This window comes from Drosophila obscura, unplaced genomic scaffold (genome assembly GCF_018151105.1).
Source record: "Drosophila obscura isolate BZ-5 IFL unplaced genomic scaffold, ASM1815110v1 contig_73, whole genome shotgun sequence".
NCBI lineage: Eukaryota > Metazoa > Arthropoda > Insecta > Diptera > Drosophilidae > Drosophila > Drosophila obscura.
In genome coordinates this window covers 238,160-260,326 of record NW_024542865.1, presented here as the reverse complement: position 1 = coordinate 260,326, position 22,167 = coordinate 238,160, and the positions used below count along the sequence as shown (strand labels likewise).

The window sequence follows — 22,167 nt, the reverse complement described above, 5'->3', positions numbered from 1 at the left end:
ATGAAATATCTACAAAGTATAACAATTTCCCCCTCATAAATTATGCAATATTTCCTATTTGCAAGAGACGAAATGCCGAAAGCTGAATGAAAACCGATGCCTCCGCAAAATGTGAGGGACAGCAAGCCTGAGAGTTTAATTTTCTTTTGCCGCTGCCGAAGCGGCTGTGGCTGTGCCCCACTCGCATCTGTATCTTTATGTAGATGAAGACGGATTGGATGCAACAGAAGTAACAAATGCGGACACTGGGTGCTGGTTGCTATGTCTGCGAAAGTAGCAAAGCGTCAAAGCGTCGGCAAACTGAAAACCGCAAAAAAGAAGAAAATTGCCAGCAGCGGCATACCAGCAACAGAAACAGCAGCAGGCAATAGTGTTGTCTGTTGCTGCTGTTTTGTTGTTGCTGCTGTTCGTTCACTCACTCCATCTTGGGGCTCAACATTCCATTGTCTATATTTTTTGTTTTTGTACTGCGCTTCGTTTTCACTCATCGCCGCCTACCTCTCTTCAGCCCAATCGGATTGCCCTTTGCCTGAATAGGTAACAAGGAATAAGCAATGTAAAAGCAGTATCATCCACAAGCAATGCAGCAGAATAGATGAGCACCCACCCGCACAAACATTCCAGGAGAGTAGTGGGAGAATGTATGTATTTCCGAAACACTAAAAATAATGCTTGCGATCTTTATCGCGATTAGTGTTTAAGGATCAAGTTTTGCTGCTGCATTTGCCACACAGTCAGAACGAAAGAATGAAAGAGAGAGAGAAAAGAATGAAGAAAGGAAAAATAATCAAAAGCAAAAACCTAAAATTAAAATTTAATTGACAAACTTCAATGCTGTTGTTGCCTGGACGCCTTCGTTGCTGTGTAGCGGAGCAGGAGGAGAAGTGTGCGGAAGAGAAGAATGGGAGAGAGTGATTCAGAGGGGCAGAGGAGGAGAGGGCGAAGCGTGGCGGCTATACAATTGTATATTTTGCTCTTTACTGCTGTCCCTTCCGTCTTCCATGTCATACATATTTACATGTATGCATTTATGCTTATAATACATATACATATATATGTATATGTATATATGTATATGCATGCGTCGCTAAACTTGTGCTTGCATGAATGAATGGAACCAAATGATTAGCGATTGTAGAAAGAGACAGATTGAGCAAGAGGTTGTGGCTGAAAAAGGAAGCTAGGGAAGAAGGCGGCAGCGCTGTTGTTTGTTTATTGTTGTTTGGGTGTGGGAGATCGATGAATGAAATTTAAGTGTATATACGTTTTGTTGTGTGTGTGTGTCTGTAATTGAAGCTAAATTTGTTGCTGCTGTAATGTTGTACATTGCGGGGAAAAAATATAGAAAAATCCAAAAGCTAAAATCATTTGAAAAGAAGACTTCCCTTTCAGCAAAACGTTAGCCTCCTATCTCCTATATCCAATGGCAACCCTTTCGAGCACTTATACTCTCAGAAATGCATATTAAATGCATGACTCTTCCCCTCTGCAAATAGCATGTGCCACATATTGGTTTGGTTTCTGATTTATATCCCTAATACATACTGAAAATGCACAACAAAAAACTCGATTTTTGTATTTGTTGATTGAATGTTGTCTGTCACTCGATATGAAATGACTTCCTGAATTTCGACGTGAATACTTCTCATCACTTTACACAATCTTGTCAACGTTTCGTTGAAGTGTGAATAAAATGGTGGTATCAATTACCATTCGTCTTGGTATATCAAATGGCCCAAAGCCACAGCTGCTGTCTGCACTTTCAGTTCATTCACAGTCAATTCATTCATTATGAATAGTATTTATTTATTAATGTATGTATTTATGTGTGTATAAAATGGAATGAATCGTCAATTCATATCCTTAAAACTTCTGCATTAGGTCGATCGCTCATTAAGATTCTTTTGGAGTATAGAAATCTTTCGCTGAAATCTTCCATCCGTTCTTTGGCTTACTCTTGACCCATTTGCGTGGTCAGCATTGTACTAGAGTTTCTCCCTATCGCGCTCTCTCTCTCTCTACCTTGCCTTTTGTTTTGTATATTCTCCCTCTAGCGGAAGTAGCACAGTCGCCCAGCACACAGATAGAACCATTCACAGTCTGGTAAAACGTATCTTTACGAATGATTTTACCTCGTTTTGTTGTTTTTGTCTCGGGAGTGTAGACAATGTGTGTGTGTGTGTTTGTATGCTTTTGTGGAGGGGAAAAAAATGTTATTATAATAATAGAATCATCGCCCTTATGTCCGGAACCCACTCCTCGTACGGTGGAGCTTTTTTCTTCCGCTGCAATTGGGGTCAGGCATGGGTACGAGGCTAGATCTGGGATCGCCATTGGTAGGGACGTGCTGTGCATTAATGAAACTTCAGCCACACACGAGAGTTGTATCAGCAGCAGCACCCATGCCCCATGCGTAATGAGTCCAATGCCAAGCAAAGGTCTGGAGATGGCATCGTGGCACAAAACTATCGTTTTGGTGATTTAATACGAGGAATACTCTTTTTTCGATCCACTCTCTATATCTCCCTCTGTTGCTCTCTCTGTGCTCCCACTCCTTCTCCTTGCCACTTTCTTTCTGGGAGCGGAAGTCACCAGCACCATCCACCCACCCATCGGAGAGGAAAGTTGTGTGCGATGTCCGATCTATAGCGAAACTGAAATGAAACTACACTTTTACTCCAGCCAGACGGCATCGTCATCATCCCCCACACCAATTCCCTCTCTTTGCAGGAAACACTGCCCCAAGCCTTTTCTACCCTCCCTCACCCTCCGGCGTTTGCTGTGCAACGGGTTAGCCGGTTAGCGTGCCACTGCCGTCTCCTCCCCTTCCTCCTCCTTCTACAGAAAACCTGTAAAGTAAAAGCTGCTACTGCCACAGACCGCGTCACATGTTTGACCCATTTTTTCCTCCCAAAAACAAAAAAATAAAAAAAAAGCTGCATTGTGGTCAGGCCTACCCCTGGCTCCAATGAAGATGATGATGATCTTTGTTATAATAATAATCATCATCATCAGTAACTTGGGATAAGGTGGTTAGGGCACAGTGTACAGTGATTTTGAGAGCATTCGGATATGCTTTACGAATAACAGATTAACAACAGATTTAACCTAAACTAAATGTACATACATACATATGTATACATATATTTATTTTTTGTGTTCAGTCGTAGATCTGAAAAGGAGTAATAAAATAAAAATAATTAATTAACATTTAATTGTTGATTTCACACGCTGGGCGAGGCAGGTTCAGGGCTGGAAAGGGAATTTAATGCCTGTTTGTGGTATCAAAGGCCTTTCGTTTCCACTGTCCTTGCCGGGGACCAAGCCCAGAGGATGATTTAAAAGAGATATACAGGCAGAAGATTGCTAAAACGATAAATCAAATACTTATGTACTTATGTATTGCGGAACTGCTACGAAGTTTATTTATATACATAGGTTATATTTATATAAAAGAAACTATTTCTCGTGGCTTGATCTTGCGCCCTCCGTCTGCCCTTCCCCCCTTCCTCATTATTATTATTAATTACACTAGTCAACACGATTTTTCCTCAAGGAACAAAACGAACTTTTTCTTAAAGATTTGGGGCTTAGAAATGGTTTGATGATATTTTTTTTTTCTATGGCAGAACTTTTTTTTAAAGAATTTTTGAAAACTGGTATTTTTTTTAAGCTTTTTTCAGAGGTAGTATAACTCTAGTATCTTACGTCTGGTTGTAAAGAACTTTGCTATTTTGAAAAGATAATTGAAACAGCTAGAAGTTGATGCCAAACACTTTGTGATTTCAGCTTACCGTCTGGGAAATATAAAGCATTGAAATGCAAAAACTATGATTTTTGTGGGGTATTTTTTACGAAATTTTGACTTTAAAAACTCAGGAAAAGTCGAAAAAAAATTATATCTTGTGTCCTCTATTTTTTTGTGTATAGGTGCGTTAATTTGGCGTCGTTTAAGGTATCGCTCATTAAAATTTATGGAGAGACTTTGGAGCTAAAATTCGTTAACCAAACCTAAAATATGGAAAAAATGAACAAAAAATACATTTTTGAAGGCGGCGGGCCCAACTGCCAATTCTTCTTCTTATATGCATTACCCACTCTCTGGCCTCCCCTTTGCCACCCAAACCCTCTCTTTTGATACTCCACTCCATGCCACCGTAACCGCCACCACACACAAACACACACACATACACATGCAAAGGCGAGTGACGCCCGTCAGTTTTATTTATTTTGTTCAACTCTTTCTTTCACTTGGCCAAGGCAATCCGGCCATCCTCTCCATATGCCCCACGCCATGCCTCGTCTTGCCTCACTCCTACCTTCCTGCTGGTCGCCCCTGTGCAACCATTTTCACCTTTAAGACTGGCACCGGCTTCGTCTCTGGCTCTGGTTGGGTGGGGGCTTTGCGTGCTTGGATTTTGATTTTCTTATATTCGTATTTCATTTTCTAATATGACTAAAAAAAAACAGCAAGAAAATTATGATATTTCTCTGTTATTGAGGGAGGGGCAGGCAGACAGCAGGTTTCATTAGTTTTTCAATTTACATTTTAATTTTACATTATGACGGTCAGTAGTGCCAAGTTTATTATTATTAACTTTTTTCCATGATCATTCACATATTAAAGATTTTTATTTTTATTTTTTTGTTACCTTCGGATTTGATTCATTGTTTATGCGAAAGATTTAAGAGACGACAGAATGTAGGAATATAAAAAATTCATTTTTGACACGATCAAGAGATTATGTGCTAGATCACTTCTGGGTACTGCAGAGAGGGGAAAAAATTCATGGAACATAAAAGATATCTGTAATATACATATGTATGTACATAAATCAGTAATAAATAAATAAAAAATAAGAAATAAATTAATAATAAATAAATAAGATATGTACAGATAAAATTATGAAAGGATTTCGGTATACAATAATTGTTTTTTTAAGATCATTGAACGATGAAAATCTACGGCTTCAAGATACACGAATTCCTTCCTCCGAGCATTTCGGATAGAAATGTTCCATTCAAGAGAATTCCTTGAAAATTCTATCTTCCCCCCCCCCCCCCCAACCCATTCCTCTCAATGGTTTAATCTACTTCAGGTTTTCCGTTTCTGTTTCTGGTTCAGATTTAGCTTGGAATTGAAGATCTGCACACACGCTAATGGGGCATAAAAATGTAAACCAGCGACGAAGAACCAGACGTGAGAACCTTTCTGCGGGCCAATGGCCAGACAATTAACAAAAGAGTGATAGAGGGGGGAGACATACATATACGTTGAAAGAGAGGAGGGCAGCGGGGGGAAGGAGAGGCAGTTCCAGTTCCGCTCTTTGTTGCATGCAAAGAATTTCGGAGACTTTAATTTTCTCTACTTTAAAATCGAGCTTTTGTATTCCATTTATATGCCACTGCACAAACTCGAAACTCGCTCGCTTCCCCCCCCTATAGTACCCCCCTCCCCATTGTCCTTCGACAACAAAAAATTGCTTCCATGAAATTTCCCACAATTTTCGTCAAGCGGCAGAAGATGTCTTGAAACTCGTTTCCATCCAACGTTTGCCGGGGGGAAAAAAAACTTTCAACAGCTAGGCAGCCCCACCCCACCTCACTGCTGCACTCCCCCATCAATCTACCCCGCCGCCAGACACAGACACAACCACAGCCCACGTCGAGAAAATTGCATTCGCATTTATGTGTGAAAACATTTCCACTTTTTCCCAGAGAGAAATGCGAGCGAGAGGAGAAGCAAAAGCAAAGAAGAGGTCTAGAAAAGGGCAACAGGAAAAAACAGAAACAGCAAAAAAAATTTACATAATTGTTCAAAAATTTAATTCAGAGCACATACAAGGTCCAGAGTCTTAGGAGGCTAGCCCTAGCTCCAGGATCTAGAGCAATATATAATGATCGTTCATCTTTGATTCGGGAAATATATTTTCTTATATAAAACTTTGTCTGCTAGGGAAAATTATTCAACGTAAATTTTGTTGCAAATGTAAATTTTTTTTGGATCTTCTATGGAGAGGAAATTCTGTAGATTATTTCTTCCTGCCGCTCTTCCATTTCCATCTTCTGTAAGACTCAGTCTCCCGCTTTATCTCTCTGTCTCTCATCATTTCAAGATGGGTGACTCATCGTCCGCTGATGGGCTGCTGCTGATACTGCTGCTGCTGCTGCTTCTGCTCCTCCTCTGTCGCCACCCGCTGCTGTCTCCTGGTGACGCGGTGGCGCTCAGTGTGGCCTCGGTGCTGATTGCCCGCTCCCCAGGAGGAAAAAAAAGACGATTGAAGCGTTCTTGTCGAATGAATCATGCAATGGGCGATAGACGGGGAATAGGGGCGTTCCGTTCCGATACGATACGATCGTGCTTCACCGTTAATCGAAGAATCATCTTTCTTCTACCATGATGTAATCGCCAGAGTGCGTCTTGAAACGTTAGCGAGTTTTTCCTTTTTAGGGCTCTGCCCCCAAGGTCGATTTTGCCAAATACAAAGTATAGTTCGTGTGTGTGGGTTCATGAGTGTATGGGGAGTGCGTGTGTGTGTATGTGTGTGTTTTGCTTATGTTGAACAAAGGCACCATCACTCCACCATCGCCATCTCACTTGCTAGAGATGGAAGCAAAACGATAGTTACTTCATTTATTTATTTTAAATAAATATATCCTGAAAATTGAATATATTAAATTTATTTTAAGTATTTCATATTGAGATTAGATCTGGGCCATACTAAAAGGACATTTCAATATGCTTTATGCTTAAAATTGGGAATTATTTTCACAATTCCATACTTCTCGCAGTGTTGGTGTTTTTATATACTTTTGTAATTAATTAATGTTGAAAATATCAGAATTCTTTTAATTATATAGGACATAATCAGGCTTCATCAGATGATTATAATTTGGAGTCGAGACGTGCACCGTGCGATGTGAATACCACAGAGCAAGCTCATGCCACTAACCATACAGTATATACTGTATGGTTAGTGCTCATGCCTAACCTCTAAAAGAGATACAGCTACTTTGTCGTGTAACTCAACGCTTTGAACTTTAACGCTTCGTTGAGTTTCACGCATGCAGATTTCAAATGCTGTTGTTGCTGCTGCTGCTGTTTCTGTTACTATGTGGTGCCCCCACCCCTCCCATGTAAGAGTTGTTGTCGTCCCAATTCTGTCAATCAACTACAAACTTTTTTTTCCATGCCTTGTATTTTTGTGGGTGCCAAAGCGTTTTGTTTGGATAATCTTAAACCGCAAAAGGCCAAAGTCAAAGTATTAATGACAGCAGCGAACAGCTCTCGCAAAGGGAAAGGCCCAAGTTGAAAAATGCATCAAATTGCAGTTGAGGTCAAGGCTACCCTCAAAGTATTTGCTTAACCGACTTATTTTTATTATCCCCCGTCCCTCACCCGAAAAAAAAGAAATTTAAATATATTTAGGTATGAATCACTTCCCACAAAAACGAGTTTCAATGCTCGTAAAAGCGGAACTGGTTCATTGTGAGTGGTTCTAAAAACTCTTCAAAATACAACAGAAACCCTTTCTTTCATTATCTCGCGCTGTTCCTGTTTCTTTCTTCCTTTCTCTACATATAACTCTCTTTGTTCCATTGCACATTGCGCCAGACAGCCGATATTTTGGCATAAATTCGAAAATTTGATAGAAACAAAATCTCTGTTCTAATGGTACATTTTCATAGTGCATACCTTGGCTATTTTTGCAGCCCATCGAAGTCAGATGTTCAATTAATTACGATACGAGTTGGTGTATGAAAGACAAGAATCTTTTTGTTTTATTTTATGAGCTTATAAATTTAGTTAGATACAACTGCACCCAGTTTCTAGTCTCTAACTTAATTTTTTCGAACTTATGCCAAAATTTTAACTGTCTGGTCCAATGTGCATTGGGGGAAACCAGTTCCAAGTGACAAACAAAAACCTTAAACCAGTTCAAAGACAAAACCGTTAGTTTGGATGGCTTAAATAAGGCTTATATTAGTTGAATTTTAATTCGTATATACTCGTAATTATGTAACCCCCGTAAGCAGCTTAAGAAAAACATCAGCAATGCGCCTGCCTGACCTTCACTTGCAGCTGCATTTTATGCTGCGTTTCAACAACAAAAATAAAGAGAAACACAATTAAAGATAAACAGAAAAAAAATCTCCTGGTGGCCGAAGCTTTATATACTCTTATAGGGCGTTACATACGGGCAAGATGTTATTTAAAGTTGAATAAAGTGAATGCAAAAGAAAATATACCTTGCTGAGTAAGTGTATAAATAATTAAATTGTTGTTCAATTTCCAAAGAAATCCTCTAATCCCTATGCATATCCGCATTATCGAAAAAGCGAAGGGTGGGGGGGATTGAATACTCGTAACACCAGCAATAAAAATAAACAAAAAATACATATGTACATATGTTTACATAAACGAACATAAGAAATGGATTGTTTTGAGGGGTTGGGTCAAAGACAATATAAGTATAAGATACATAACGCCATACGAAATTTTTGCACACGAATTTTGAATGCTGGCTTTAGAGCTGGCACCAGGCTCTCTTGAAATTTTTTAGAGAGAGAGCGATCTAGAGCCAGCCGCTCTCTTGTATGCATACAGCATACGAAGGCAGACGAAGTTAGTTCTTTGCCGATGCGACAGCCGAGCCGAGTCGTCGCGACGACTGTATGTGTGCACATGCATACATTTTTTACAGCGCTGTCGAATATACCCTTCACTTTATAAGTGTAAGTTAATTTTGCAGGACGCTTACCACCCCAATATTAAAAACTCATATATGTATTATAATTGACAATGATAATTTCTTTTCAGATGGTATATTCGATAATAATGATCGGATATACATATATAAAAATACATATGTAATATATATTTAATACATGACTTCACATTGGAATAATTTTCATTAGGGTATTTAGCATGCAACGTATTCAAACCCGGTAAATAATTTCATTTCTCAACTCATAAAAAGGTTTCCGTCTCGAAAATCGTCCGCTTAGCACAAGTACGCACACATACGCACTTGCTGGTTCTGTGTGTACTCACACATTATTCTAGCGGATTCTATTTTTAGATTCGTACGCTCTCAAATTTGTGCGAGCGAGATGGCGCGAATTTCGTCGCTGGCCGAAAAATTGTCTTGCATATGGCAATTGAAATGTATGAGCGTTACGCATCTTATACTTATATTGTCTTTGGTTGGGTGCTGTTACTTGAGGAGGAGACCTTGATTATTCTGCTGACACGTACAATATGTTAAATGTGTGTGTTCTTTGTCGAGAGAGCTATTTTTACATGATCAGAGAGAGAGAGAGAGAGCGCAAAGCAGAGCAGGGCCTTAAAAACCAAGGAAAGAATTTGCAGCACAAAATGAAGGGGATGAATTTTCATGCATGCCGAATGGATGGATGTATGATGTTTCCAAGTACTTCTTGTGGGATGGGAATGATCATTTCGATTTTAATTTCCCTTTCTCAAGCTCTCAGTTTCGTGGCAAGGTCAACCACACATGTCTGTGCGTGCGCAAAGAAATCGTAATTTTTCCTGTTCTTCAGATTCGTGTTATTGTTACTTCTCAAACAGCCAATAAATTAGTTTTGGTTGGTGGCATGTGTCCCGATATAAGCCTCTGTCTAAAGTGGCAGCTTGGAGTTCGGTATTTGAGATGAGCGAATGTAAACGAATGGAGAGCTGACTAGTTCACGCGCCATTTGTTTATTTTCGGTATAGAAGATTTTGCACTAATTAACTGCGAGTGAAGAGAATGAGTGAGTAGATGGCACCCCTGTTGGCCTCTGCAGAAAATATAATCATTCTTCAAACAGTCGCTAAACAAGTCTCACTACCATCGTTCCATAGGCTCCAAAGAACTCGAGGAATGCGTCTTATCAATGGCCCCAGCAAATACAAAAGCAAAAGCGAAACGCTACAAAAAAATGCTGGGAAAACTGGCAGTTCAAGGATAACAACAGGGTTAAATCTACGACTGCTCTTGGCACAGGTAGTCAAGAAACGTGTAGAGGCAGCTGGGTAGCTGCCGCCAATTGCTAAACTAGTTTATCATAATTAAAGCCGCTCAAAAATTGTTACGAAAAATATTATTTGCATAATAAGTGAAGACAGTAAGGAAGAAAGGCAGCCGGCAGCCAGTCAGGATGCACAGAGAGCAGAAGAGATAAGGAGGAGAGGGTGCCGCCCTCCCGCCAAGTCGCTTTCGACAAAGCTAACGAGCCTGACACAATTTCAAGTGGGTGTCGATTACATTACTCCTCTCTTTGTGCGCGCTCTTTGGGCTCTTTGCCTGCTCGTTCTCCGGTGAGTGTTAGTGTGTGCCGCCGACTGACCGACCGACCGACCGACCGACCGTTGAATTCATGAACGAAAACATGAATGGTATGCACTCCTGCAGGGAAAAGAGAACGAAACTACTGGACGTGTCTGTCCTGCTGTCACAGTACTCCTGCAATTTACAGTGTGTGAGTGAAGTATTGGCACCAAATGCCAATTATTTAAAATACAAAATAATAGTTGTTAAATACAATAAAATACAAAATAATTGTTACTTTTATTTCCAACTTAATGGCTGCCACTGTGGAAAGATCAGACATTTTTCCCCTAATTAAAAGCTATTACATACGTATGCATAATTGTGTTGGTACTCTCACCTCCTGCTCTCTGCCATCCACGCTCTTTTGTGTGCTCGGATGCATACGGAGCGAGCATGTCTGAGCGAGTCTGAAAGGCGCTCCGCTCCATCCGTAATAATGTCAGGTGCTTAAAGCGAAGGCAAAACCCCTCCACAAAGGCAAACAAAATGCCTGAAGAATGAAAAAAAAAACATGCAGTCATTCATTCAGTCCACAGACCCCTTGCCAGACGAAGGATATATTTATGGGGGTCCTCTAGCTGAAAATGCGTGCATTTAAATTATTATTAAGCGAATTAAATAAGTTAAGTCTACATATATATGCATACATATGTATGTGTATGTATGAGTGATACGTTAAGCTGTGACCAAATTTGTCCACAATTAACAACAAAGCGCGCGCGACACCCACAACATTCTTTTTGTGAGCGGCGTTTTTAAGCCCACCAAAAATGGTCAGCGAGAGATCGAATCGAATCAGCGCAGCAGCCAAGCGAAAAGTTCGAAGTTTTCGAGCTCTCGCGAGCTATGCTGTGTTCGAAATTAAAACGCATTAACAATTGCCACATTTAACGGAAATTATTGATGTCAATTTGCAAATTGGAAAGTGCTTGACGAACAACAGCCAAAACCAAACCGAACCAACAAATTATAATCATACTCGGTAGTAGTATTGTAGTCGAGTGGGTTTCTTAACATACATATTTACACACATATGTACATATGTATTTACGTATTTGGTGCGGTGTTATTGATTCTGATGGTGTCTGATGTGTTTGCGCCAAACGGGAAGTGAAATGCAGACACAAAATAAAGACAAAGGAATCCATTCAGAAAATTAATTGTATGCCATCAGATTGCAAGGGGAAGATAAAAAGTAATGAATAATGCAAATGCCTTAATGGAAACATAAAAAAAATAATATCAATTTTAAATATTAATTTCTGGGAACACACTAGAGAGAGCTTTCACCATACACATACATATGTACATATAAGTAATTCAGAATCAAAACTAAATGAAACAAATACAAATCCAAAATAAATAAATGAATAAATAAAATATCCATAAATGGTAGATCTGGTAGTCCGAAATTTCTACAAATCACTCCCAAATGCTCGAAACAAATATTACAGCTACGATTGAAATTATTTAACATGCTAGCAAAATGTTAAATAATTACAGCAGGTAACACATGCCCCAACCTAGCTACAGACTAAAGACATATGTGTGTACACACATCGTACATACATATGTACATCTGTATTTAATACACAGCCTTATATCAAGTCAGTTGTCTCCCTGCGTCTCTGGCATCGTCACTCGGTTCCCTGCCCTTGCCTTGGTTTGTTGACATTTTGTGGGTCAAAAACCTAATCAGTCCCTCCACGGATTCTCCTTCTCCTCCTCCTTTACCTCCACCTCCTGCTCTCTTGTTAACCGTGGTTGTTGTTTGCATAACAAGAAGCCTGTTCCTCATCTGCCTCCTCCACCTCCTACTTCTTACATCTCTGCGGATCCGCTCCTTTTGACGCATTCCCAGCTAGTCATCTCTTTCTCACGTGCTCGGCTCTGCTTTTCATTGTCATAACATACCATTCCATCTGCACTGCTTGCCGCGGGACGCGGACTCTAGCAGATTTAATTGTCACATTAGGCAGCCAGTGAAAGAGTCCCTCGCGAATGTCTCTCGTCTAGTTAGTCAGCTCTCAGTCGCTCGAATGAAGAAAATGAAGAAAAACTATTAGTGCCAGTGGATCCAGATGAGGATGATGATGACTCCACTCCACTCTACTCTACTCTCCACTTAAGTCTACTCTCCACTCTACTCTACTCTGCAATCCTCTCCACACCCCACTTCATCCTCCACTGCATTCCCCATTCTACATCTCCACTTCACTTCTTTTCTGCTGCTGCCGCTGCTGCTGTTGGGTGGTTCAATGCACTCGCTCTCTTTCTATACGTGCCACTCCCTCTCCTCCTTTCGCTCATACTCCCTATTTATCTGCACCGTGCTAAAAGCATTCAGCCAGCACTTTGGATGCACTTTGAGACCCAGCCATCAAATGCAACAAAAATAATAGAAAACGTCGAAGATGTTGAGCTCCCAGGAATTGGAAGAAAAATTACATTCATAAATATAGGAAATTCTTTGAGCAAGTTGTGAAGGGAAACACCTAGAAGGAATTTATGCGATATACGTACATAGTGATATGTATATTACTTTGACAGGACAGGACGTTCCCTTGATAGACCCGAAACCCTGGGTTTCACTCCAAGAGAGCTTTAGTAAATTCGATACAGTTGCTATACCCTCTACAGATTATACAGACATTAAACTTAGTCACAGTACTCTATGGATGGTACGACTATCTTAGAGATCCGAATGAACTTAATCTCCATGCCATTGATCCATAATTAATATTTAATTGAACAGATTTCAAGTACATTCAGAAGCATTTCGAATTGCGTGTTTCACTATGAATACGAGTATTTTTTTATATTTTTTTTGCCAACAATGAATAATAGTTTTCCCAATAACATTTTGCTACTTTTAATAAACCGGATAACCTTTTGGTTCAGTTTCGTTTTGGAACAAACAACACACCCGCCTAACAATTTACACCTTGTTAACAAAAACGGAATGGAATTGAATTAAAAGTAAATTTTAAATTGCAAATTATCTACATAAATGAAATGCATTTGACATTGTTCCGGATCTGTTTGGATGGAATTGGGATTGTAATCAGAAACGCATGGGGGTGTACGTGCTCAGATTCGCCTTCTCCTCCTCCCACGATTTGCATTTGCTGGACTTGCTGTTTGAACTTCGTTTATGTGTTTCATCAGAGTTAGTTTGCTTGTTTTGTTTAGCTTTTGGGGTGGGAGGCCAGGGCAGAGCAGAGTCAGGACCTAAACCAAAAACCAAAACTGACCCGCGCAAGATAGGAATGCGTATACAAGAAAAGCAATATCTTCCGATAAGCAAAAGAGCGAAAACAATTAAAAAAACCATAAGCTCTGAAATGGAACGGAAGGGTATGGTATGGGTTGGGTATGGTATGCCATGCCATGGGATGGGATGGATCCGTAGATCTTTATGGGAGGTACTATGTACTGCAGAGATATGAAATTTGCAATCTGGAATGGTGTGTATGAGGAATGTGGAATGAGATGGAAGCTGGAGCGGAGCGCGTTGTTTATTTAATTGAGCAAAGTAAACCAAAAAAAAAAAATTCAAGCAGGAAAAAACAGAAATAACGATGGTATGGACGGATGGATGGGTGGATGATGCGGGAAGCATAAGGAACGTACCAAAGGGAGGGAGTGAGTCCAGAAACGGTATGCAAAAGAGGACAGGACATAATGTTTATTGCTTATTAATTTTTATACCCGTACTCAAAAAGAGTTAAGGGGTATATTAGATTTGTGGTAAAAGTGGATGTGTGTAACGTAGAGAAGGAAACGTTTCCGACCCCTTAAAGTATATATATTCTTGATCAGCATCAATAGCCGAGTCGATAGAGCCATGTCTGTCTGTCTGTCTGTCTGTCCGTCTTGTTTGACGCCTGGATCTCAGAGACTATAAAAAGCTAGAGGAACCAAATTTTGTTTCCAGACTCATGTGATATCACACTGCTACAAGTGTATTTCTGTCCGTCCATCTTGTTTGACGCCTGGATCTCAGGGACTATAAAAGCTATAGGAACCAAATTTTGTTTCCAGACTCATGTGATATCACACTGCTACAAGTGTATTTCAAAATTTCGCCCCGCCCCCTTCCGCCCCCACAAAGGACGAAAATCTGTGGCAGCCACAATTTTAAATATACGCTAAAACTAAAAACGAATCGTAGAGAATGACCATATCTACCAGATTGCCGAATCTGAATCAGATCAGATCATAATTATAGACAGAATGAAGAAATTGATTTCACTAGTCAACACGATTTTTCCTCAAGGAACAAAACGAACTTTTTCTTTAAGATTTGGGGCTTAGAAATGGTTTGATGATATTTTTTTTTTCTATGGCAGAACTTTTTTTAAAGAATTTTTGAAAACTGGTATTTTTTTTTAAAGCTTTTTTCAGAGGTAGCGCTTGTTTTTTCCATAACTCTATACTTACGCTGGTTGTAAAGAACTTTGCTATTTTGAAAAGATAATTAAAACAGCTAGAAGTTAGGCCTAAACACTTTGTGATTACAGCTTACTGTCTGGGAAATATAAAGCATTGAAATGCAAAAATTATGATTTTTGTGCGGTATTTTTACGAAATTTTGACTTTAAAAACTCAGGAAAAGTCGAAAAAAAGTATATCCTGTGTTCTCTATTTTTTGTGTATAGGTGAATTAATTTGGCGTCGTTCAAGGTATCGCTCATTAAAATCTATGGAGAGACTTTGGAGCTAAAATTCGTTAACCAAACCTAAAATATGGAAAAAATGAACAAAAAATACCTTTTCGAAGGTTGCGGGCCCAACTGCCAATTGGGAACAAAGCAAACAAAAAAGTGTTGTACATTTGGTACGTGATCGCGATCCCAATTCCCAATGGGAATTGGGCTTGCAACCTTCCAAAAGGTATTTTTGGTTCATTTTTTCCATATTTTAGGTTTGGTTAACGAATTTTAGCTCCAAAGTCTCTCCATAGATTTTAATGAGCGATACCTTGAACGACGCCAAATTAATGCACCTATACACAAAAAAATAGAGGACACGGGATATAATTTTTTTTCGACTTTTCCTGAGTTTTTAAAGTCAAAATTTCGTAAAAAATACCGCACAAAAATCATAATTTTTGCATTTCAATGCTTTATATTTCCCAGACAGTAAGCTGTAATCACAAAGTGGCTTAAGGCTTAGGCTTAACTTCTAGCTGTTTTAATTATCTTTTTAAAATAGCAAAGTTCTTTACAACCAGACGTAAGATACTAGAGTTATGTGAAAAAAACCAGCGCTTCCTCTGAAAAAAGCTTAAAAAAAAATACCAGTTTTCAAAAATTCTTTAAAAAAAGTTCTGCCATAGAAAAAAACCATAATTCTTTAAAAAAATTTAAATGTCCATATCTATCAGAAAAAGTCGGTTTGGATTCTTGAGGAAAAAAAAAGTTCGATTTTGTCGAGTAGTGTTTTTAGTTGTTTCCCCCGCCCCCCCTGCTAACGAACAAGCTCCTCATTCTCGCTCGCACACTCTGCCGCGTTCAGTGCGCGAGCAACCCCTAGCGGAGGAGATGTAGAATATAAATGGTATGTACATCTATAATCTACATGTTATAATATACATTGTAGATGTAGATAATAGATGTATCAAAAAAATGTAAAATGTAAACTTTTTTTTTAATTCTAAAATTCGAAAAAATTAAATCAAAATGAAAAACAGATATACTGACTGAGTACGGGTATAAGTAGAGTCGCGTCCCCAGAAGCGACTAGCACGTTCCTTCTCGTTTGTTTTGTTTTGGTGTCCATTTTTTTATGAGTCGATGGAGAAGAGAGTCACGTTTAACGGGAATTCAACGACTGCGTAAATAGCATTACCTGTACCTTATTAGATTTCTCAATGTTCTTGTTTTACCTTAAGTTAATCCCACCAAACATTTGACAGCTTTTCTGTTAATTGTTCCTACCAAAATGTATTATCTCTTCACACGTGCACGCGCCGCGTTTTGTGCGCGTTTTTAAGCGCCACCTTATTTGGACTTTTTTCTCGAGCTGTTTCTTGGTAGATCAAGAAATGTGTGTGTTTGTGTGTGTGTGTGCGTCTGTGCTCGAGTGCGTCAGAGAAGAGCTGACCGGAGTGACAGGGTGCGCGAGAGAGAGAGGGGTGTATAGTGTACGCCATGTATGTAGGTAGATGCGATCGATTGACAATCATTTGAGGCGATCAAGCTTAAAAAACACAAACAAAAAACAAAACAAAAACGCTGCTAAAGCTGACCAATTTTAGAATCTTCTCCGATTCCACTTCCACTTCCAAATCGAACAAAATTCACACATCAAATTTGGGGATCGGATCGCTTAAAGCTACTATTTTATACGGTTGCGAGATTTCAAAGAAGAAGGGTGGGTCGGTGGGGGGGGGGGGGTAACAAAGGGCAGAGCTGCGTGGGAGTGGCCCCAGAGAATCGAGCTCGGATTCCGACTCGACTCTCTTCCGCCGATCAACCATGAACTCGGGCGTTCCTCTGCTTCTACCTCTCCCTGGCTCTTTGCTCATCGTGTTTAACCTTTTAAAGTTCAGTTTAGCAAAGCGCTGGATTTTGTTGTATACCTATTAGACAGGGGGAATGATGAATGGAAGCAGAATAAGGGATATAAATATGTACATATGTATGTATGTACACAGAGAGAAAAATGGCACAGTAAAAAGATGAACACCCATATTAAAATGCATTAAAACGTAGTGAAGTTAATTAGAATACAATTTGTTTCTCTCGGTTCTCTCCCTGTATGTACACAGGTGTCTTATGTAGCTATCGTTTGAATAATGGATCTGCTAGGGTATTCAGTCAGCCTTCTCCCTTTTCTTCTCTGTTGTTGTGTTGTCCCCTTCAAATCATCCTCCCCTCTGCCTTCTTAATACTCCGCGGCTGAAGTGGCAGGCAGCTTCGTCATCTGCTCCAACTGTAAACCGAAAAAATCCGAATCGATTCGTGCCAAGAGCATTTTAACTGTCTTAGGTAACGGACAGTTAAAAGAGAAGAGCAGATAACACAGAGCAAGAGCGAAAGAGAGAGAGAGGGTAATAACTTTATTACGATCTAAAAAGACCTTACCCAATTAGGCAACGTGGTTGTTGCGGTTTGTAGTTGTTGCCGAGTGCAAAAATTTTAATTTAATTAAAATTAATATGGTAATGATGCAGCGGGGCCCCGAACATAAAGCAGAGCTGATGCAGTGGCATTATTGATACCCTGTATAAGAAGTGGAAAGTATTTAAAAAAAAAAAGTTTCAGCAGATACAAAAGTAGGACCAGCCAATAATTACTCAAGGAACAGAGTAAATTTAGAGCTATTTAATCATGGCGATATTTTCATATTTTAAGCTTATAAATCTATCAATGGGAAAAAAGGTACGCCACAGTATTCAAAAAGTGATGGCAACTGACGCTCCCAACCCATTGATAGGCCATAACCCATTAATTAGCAAAGCAATGATCTCGGTTCAAGACACAATCTGCAAAGAATATCTTGTGGGAAGTTTTTGAAACAGTCGTATCTTGTCAGGTTTTGTGGCTGGTCTTGAGCTCTTCCCAGGCAACTTCTTGGCAACATTGTTGCCTCATTGCTAATGCAGATCGTGTTGCTAACCGAATAAAACGCAAAACATGAATTCATTGAAATTTGTGGTCAGACTTTAGCTGGTTTGTTTATCCAGCCGTCGTCTTACAGTCTGCTGACTTCTGCTGCCTCCGAACACCACTAAGTATTTCAATTTAGTGCCAGAAACTACATGTGCATGTAACATATGGATTGAAGAGAGTAACGTTCGAATGAGAAAAGGCATACACACCCACTTGCTCCTCTTCCCTCCCTTTCTACCTCTCTCTACTTTCTCGTCTTGTTGCATACTCGATCTCGAGTGTCGCTTGCTCACATCTGCATCCACAAACGAGGTGTATTTTGTTTTGCATTCTCGAGTCCTGAACCATCTCTCAAATAGTGGGTATCCCTATATTCGTTACATAAGCTAAAAGCCTTTCCTACGTGTTTAATTTTTTTATTTTATGATGCGACATCAAGATAATTTGTTTCTGTTGTTGCTGTTGCCTGGCCCAAATTCTAAATACGGCAACCGATTTCGTTCGTGAAAGAGAGAGTACTAGACAAATGTCCAGTGAAGAGGGAAGGAGGAGCACTGCTCGTATGCGAAAGAGCGACAGGAGCAACAGAGTCCAAGTCACTGTTTTTTTTAGTCGTCTGTCTGCTGTCCCGCTGTCACTGTCATTGGAGGGCTTCACAGAGGAGCGAACAGCAGCAGCAGCAGAAGCAGACAGAAGGAGAAATTTAGCTGCTGGAAAGCACAAGCCAGAACCCAATCCCAATCCCTAACCAATTCCCATTCCATTGGACTTCTTTGCGATACTTGCGTGATGCGCTGTCGAGTCGTCTTTGGGCTCACCTTGTTCACAGCAGGAGGAGTGGACAAGAAGCAGAAGCAGCTGGTCAACTTTTTGGTATGCCAGAGTTGTCACCAATGTTGGTTGTACTTTTACGTTGCCTGCCTGACTGCCTTGCTCCCTCCTCTGTTTGTGTGTGTGTGTGTATGTTTGTGCTTTGGTTGTTGCCGGAAGTGCAATTGCTTCATTACGGCACGTACTTTGTCAAAAGGCGTTTGGCGTTGAGTCATTTTATTTGATTTCTGGCGGGGACCCAGGGCTCCTCCCTGCCAACTTATGAATGAAGGAATGAAAAATATCTCTTGCCACAGTTCACACCATGTGTGGGCTGTACTCAAGAATGAAACCACATGCTAATCTCTCGCATTTCTATCTATCTTGTTTACAGGGGCAAATTCGCCGCCGTTCGCCGTGCCATTCACAAGAACACGGGCTCCCATTTTGCAGCAAAGTTCCTGAAGCGACGCCGACGAGCACAGAGCAGCGATAAGGAAATCAAGCACGAGATCGCCGTCCTAATGCTCTGCGAGAGCGAGGACAATATTGTCAATCTAAATGCGGTGCACGAGACCCGATCAGACACAGCCCTGCTGCTGGAACTGTAAGTGATGTCTGACCCCTCCTGCTGTTTCTTTTAACCCTTACTTTAATGTACTCTTATGTACTCCGCTCCTCCCGTGTAGGGCCACTGGTGGCGAGCTGCAGACCATACTAGACAACGAGGAATGCCTGTCAGAGGCCCAGGCCCGGCACTGCATGCGAGAAGTGCTGAAGGCGCTCAAATTTCTCCACGACCGATCCATTGCCCACTTGGACCTCAAGCCACAGAACATTTTGCTCGCCGGCGAGCGTATAGAAGGTGAGCCCAGTGTCCGTCCATCTATTGAAACGTTTATAATGCTTTTGCATCTATCTTCAGATGGCCTCAAGCTCTGTGACTTTGGGATCTCGCGAGTTGTGTGCGAGGGCATCAATGTACGCGAAATGGCCGGCACCCCCGACTATGTGGCCCCCGAGGTGCTCCAGTACGAGCCGCTCTCCCTGCTGACGGACATCTGGTCCGTGGGCGTCCTCACCTATGTCTTGCTCTCCGGCTTCTCGCCCTTTGGCGGGGATACCAAACAGGAGACCTTCCTCAATATATCGCAGTGTGCGCTCACATTTCCGGACAACCTATTTGGTGGCGTCTCCCCAGTAGCCATTGACTTTATACGCCGAGCATTGCGAATTAAGCCAAAGTGAGTGGAAAATGGAGTAGGCTCTGAGGGATATTTAAATGTTTGTTTGTTTTTAGCGATCGCATGAGTGCCGCTGGATGCCTGGAACATGTCTGGTTGAAGGATGAGAGCTCGCTGGATAGACAAATTTATCTGCAGGCACAGAGCGATGCCGAAGAGAAGGAGGAGGATGAAGAAGACGACCTAGAGGATGAAGAAGTGGAGCAGCCAGTGGCAGAGGAGAAGGCAGAGGAGCAGCAGCAGGAGCCACAGGAGCAACAGAAGCACAGCAGTGGCAGCAACACACCCACGCACAATGGCATGGGCCACCATCGGGCCCACAGCAATGGCAGCAATCACAGCAGCAACAGCAGCATCTCAAAGATACCCATTGCCACCGGAAAGGTTCTTGGCAGCCCCAGCACAGAGACAACCACAGCTATACACACGCTGACCAGCAATGGACACGGTAACACGGTCTGCCTGCCCGCCAAGCCCACACAGATCGTGACACCCACACGTCGAGCGTCCGACTCGGACAAGGAGAACACATACACGGCCACGTTTGTGAAAAAGCCCCCGGTGCAGGCCACCATCCAGCTGGGCAGCAATGGCCTCGAGGAGTCCTCGACAGTGGTGGCCACCCTGACACTCTTTCCCGATGCGCCCACCACGCCGAAAGTGATCCGCAAGACACCCACGGGAGAGTCGAATGGTTCGGCCACCTCGGTGAAGGCTCTGGTCAAGAAGTTTCAGCTGGAGGAGACACTTGTGTGCGCGGGAAGCAGTCCCAGCAGCAGCAACCACAATGGCCAAAGTCCCATCAACGGCTGCAGCAACATCAACGGAAACAATATGCGACGCAGTGCAGGAGGCAACAGCAGCAACATCAGCTACTCCGCAGCAGCAGCGACAGCAGCACGAATGAACTGCATTCGTCGTGCCTCCGAGCCCCTGACGGCCGTCTACAAGAAGCAACCACAGAACAGCAGCAGTGCCAACAGCAATAGTTCCAGCAGCAACAGCAGCAGCAGTAATCCCAGCCCCGGCAGCAGTCCCAGCTCGGGTAGCACGGCCACCCTGCTCCTGAACAGACATCGCCTGGCGTCCGCGTCCGAGCCAGCGAGCACGGTCAACAGTAGCAGCGCTGTAGCCTCAAGCAGCAGCAGCACCAAAGCGACTGCAGCCACTGCCCACCATTTGCACCATCACCACTTGCACCACCACCATCATCATCATCACCATGTGGTGATCGCCGCGAAGAACGCAGCCGCTGTTGCCGCCACCAACAACCTGAGTCTGGACCAGGGTATCATCTGTTAGCTAAGGGCCAGCCGTGCGAGCCGCAATGCCAAAAGTTTCTTTCATCGCTTCCTGTGCTGCATGTAACAGAGCCCGTCGCGGCCCGGATCCCCCCAGTCGTCCCCCAGTCCCACAGGGCGACGTCGCAGCAGCTCTCTTAGCTGCTGGTCTACTAGGAGAGAGTGGCAACGCCACCAGCCCATTGGGAGATCGAATTGGATAGGCAATGGCAATGGTAATGGCAATGGCATCAGGTGCTGCAGAGGAAGATGGAGGCCATGGATAGGGAGCTGGATATGGAAATGGAGATGGAGAGGAGAGAAGGAGCTGGATCAACAGGAGGATGCATTGATTTGATTTGAGTTCGTCTTAGTTAATGATTATTGCCTTAGTGTCTAGTTGGATCTACAGCAAAAGGAAACCCCAAGCCCCCACCCCACTTCTAAGTTAGTAGTAGTATACACGACCTCCACCACTCATCATCTACATACACAAACACACACACAAACACACAGAAATGAGAAAGTGGAAAATGGGAGTACCAGGATGATGGATGTAGCTAAATCTAAATGAGTTTTTATATAGTAAAATTCGAGTTGGCAGCTTTGCGGCCGTATTGCCAAAAAAAACAACAACAAAAATCAACAAAAAACAAAAGAAAGAATTTAGAAACGAAAGGGATGGAAGAATATAGAAAGAGAGAGAGAGATAGCGAAGGAGTGATGTTTAGTGGAGTAAGCAAAATGATTTCAACGGAATTTGGGTAGACATATCATTCATGTTTGTTATACATCAAAAATTTTATACACGTGTCCGGGATGAGAAAGAACAAAGAGTAAACTAGAAAGGAACGGAACGGAACGAAATGGAACGTAG

At 41.7% G+C, this 22,167-nt stretch overlaps 1 protein-coding gene across 2 annotated transcripts in view; it reads left to right on the top strand.

The window, feature by feature from the left end:
* Positions 1-21,763, top strand: part of LOC111064966 (death-associated protein kinase related) — a 63,516-nt gene extending 41,753 nt beyond the window's left edge. For both annotated transcript variants that reach the window (XM_022352883.2, XM_022352882.2), the window contains exons 3-6: positions 19,161-19,373; positions 19,456-19,631; positions 19,692-20,010; positions 20,067-21,763. In XM_022352883.2, coding sequence (XP_022208575.1) covers positions 19,161-19,373; positions 19,456-19,631; positions 19,692-20,010; positions 20,067-21,312 — 1,954 coding nt within the window. In that variant the 3' untranslated portion in view covers positions 21,313-21,763. The remainder of the gene's footprint in view (positions 1-19,160; positions 19,374-19,455; positions 19,632-19,691; positions 20,011-20,066) is intronic.
* The last annotated feature ends 404 nt before the right edge of the window (positions 21,764-22,167 follow it).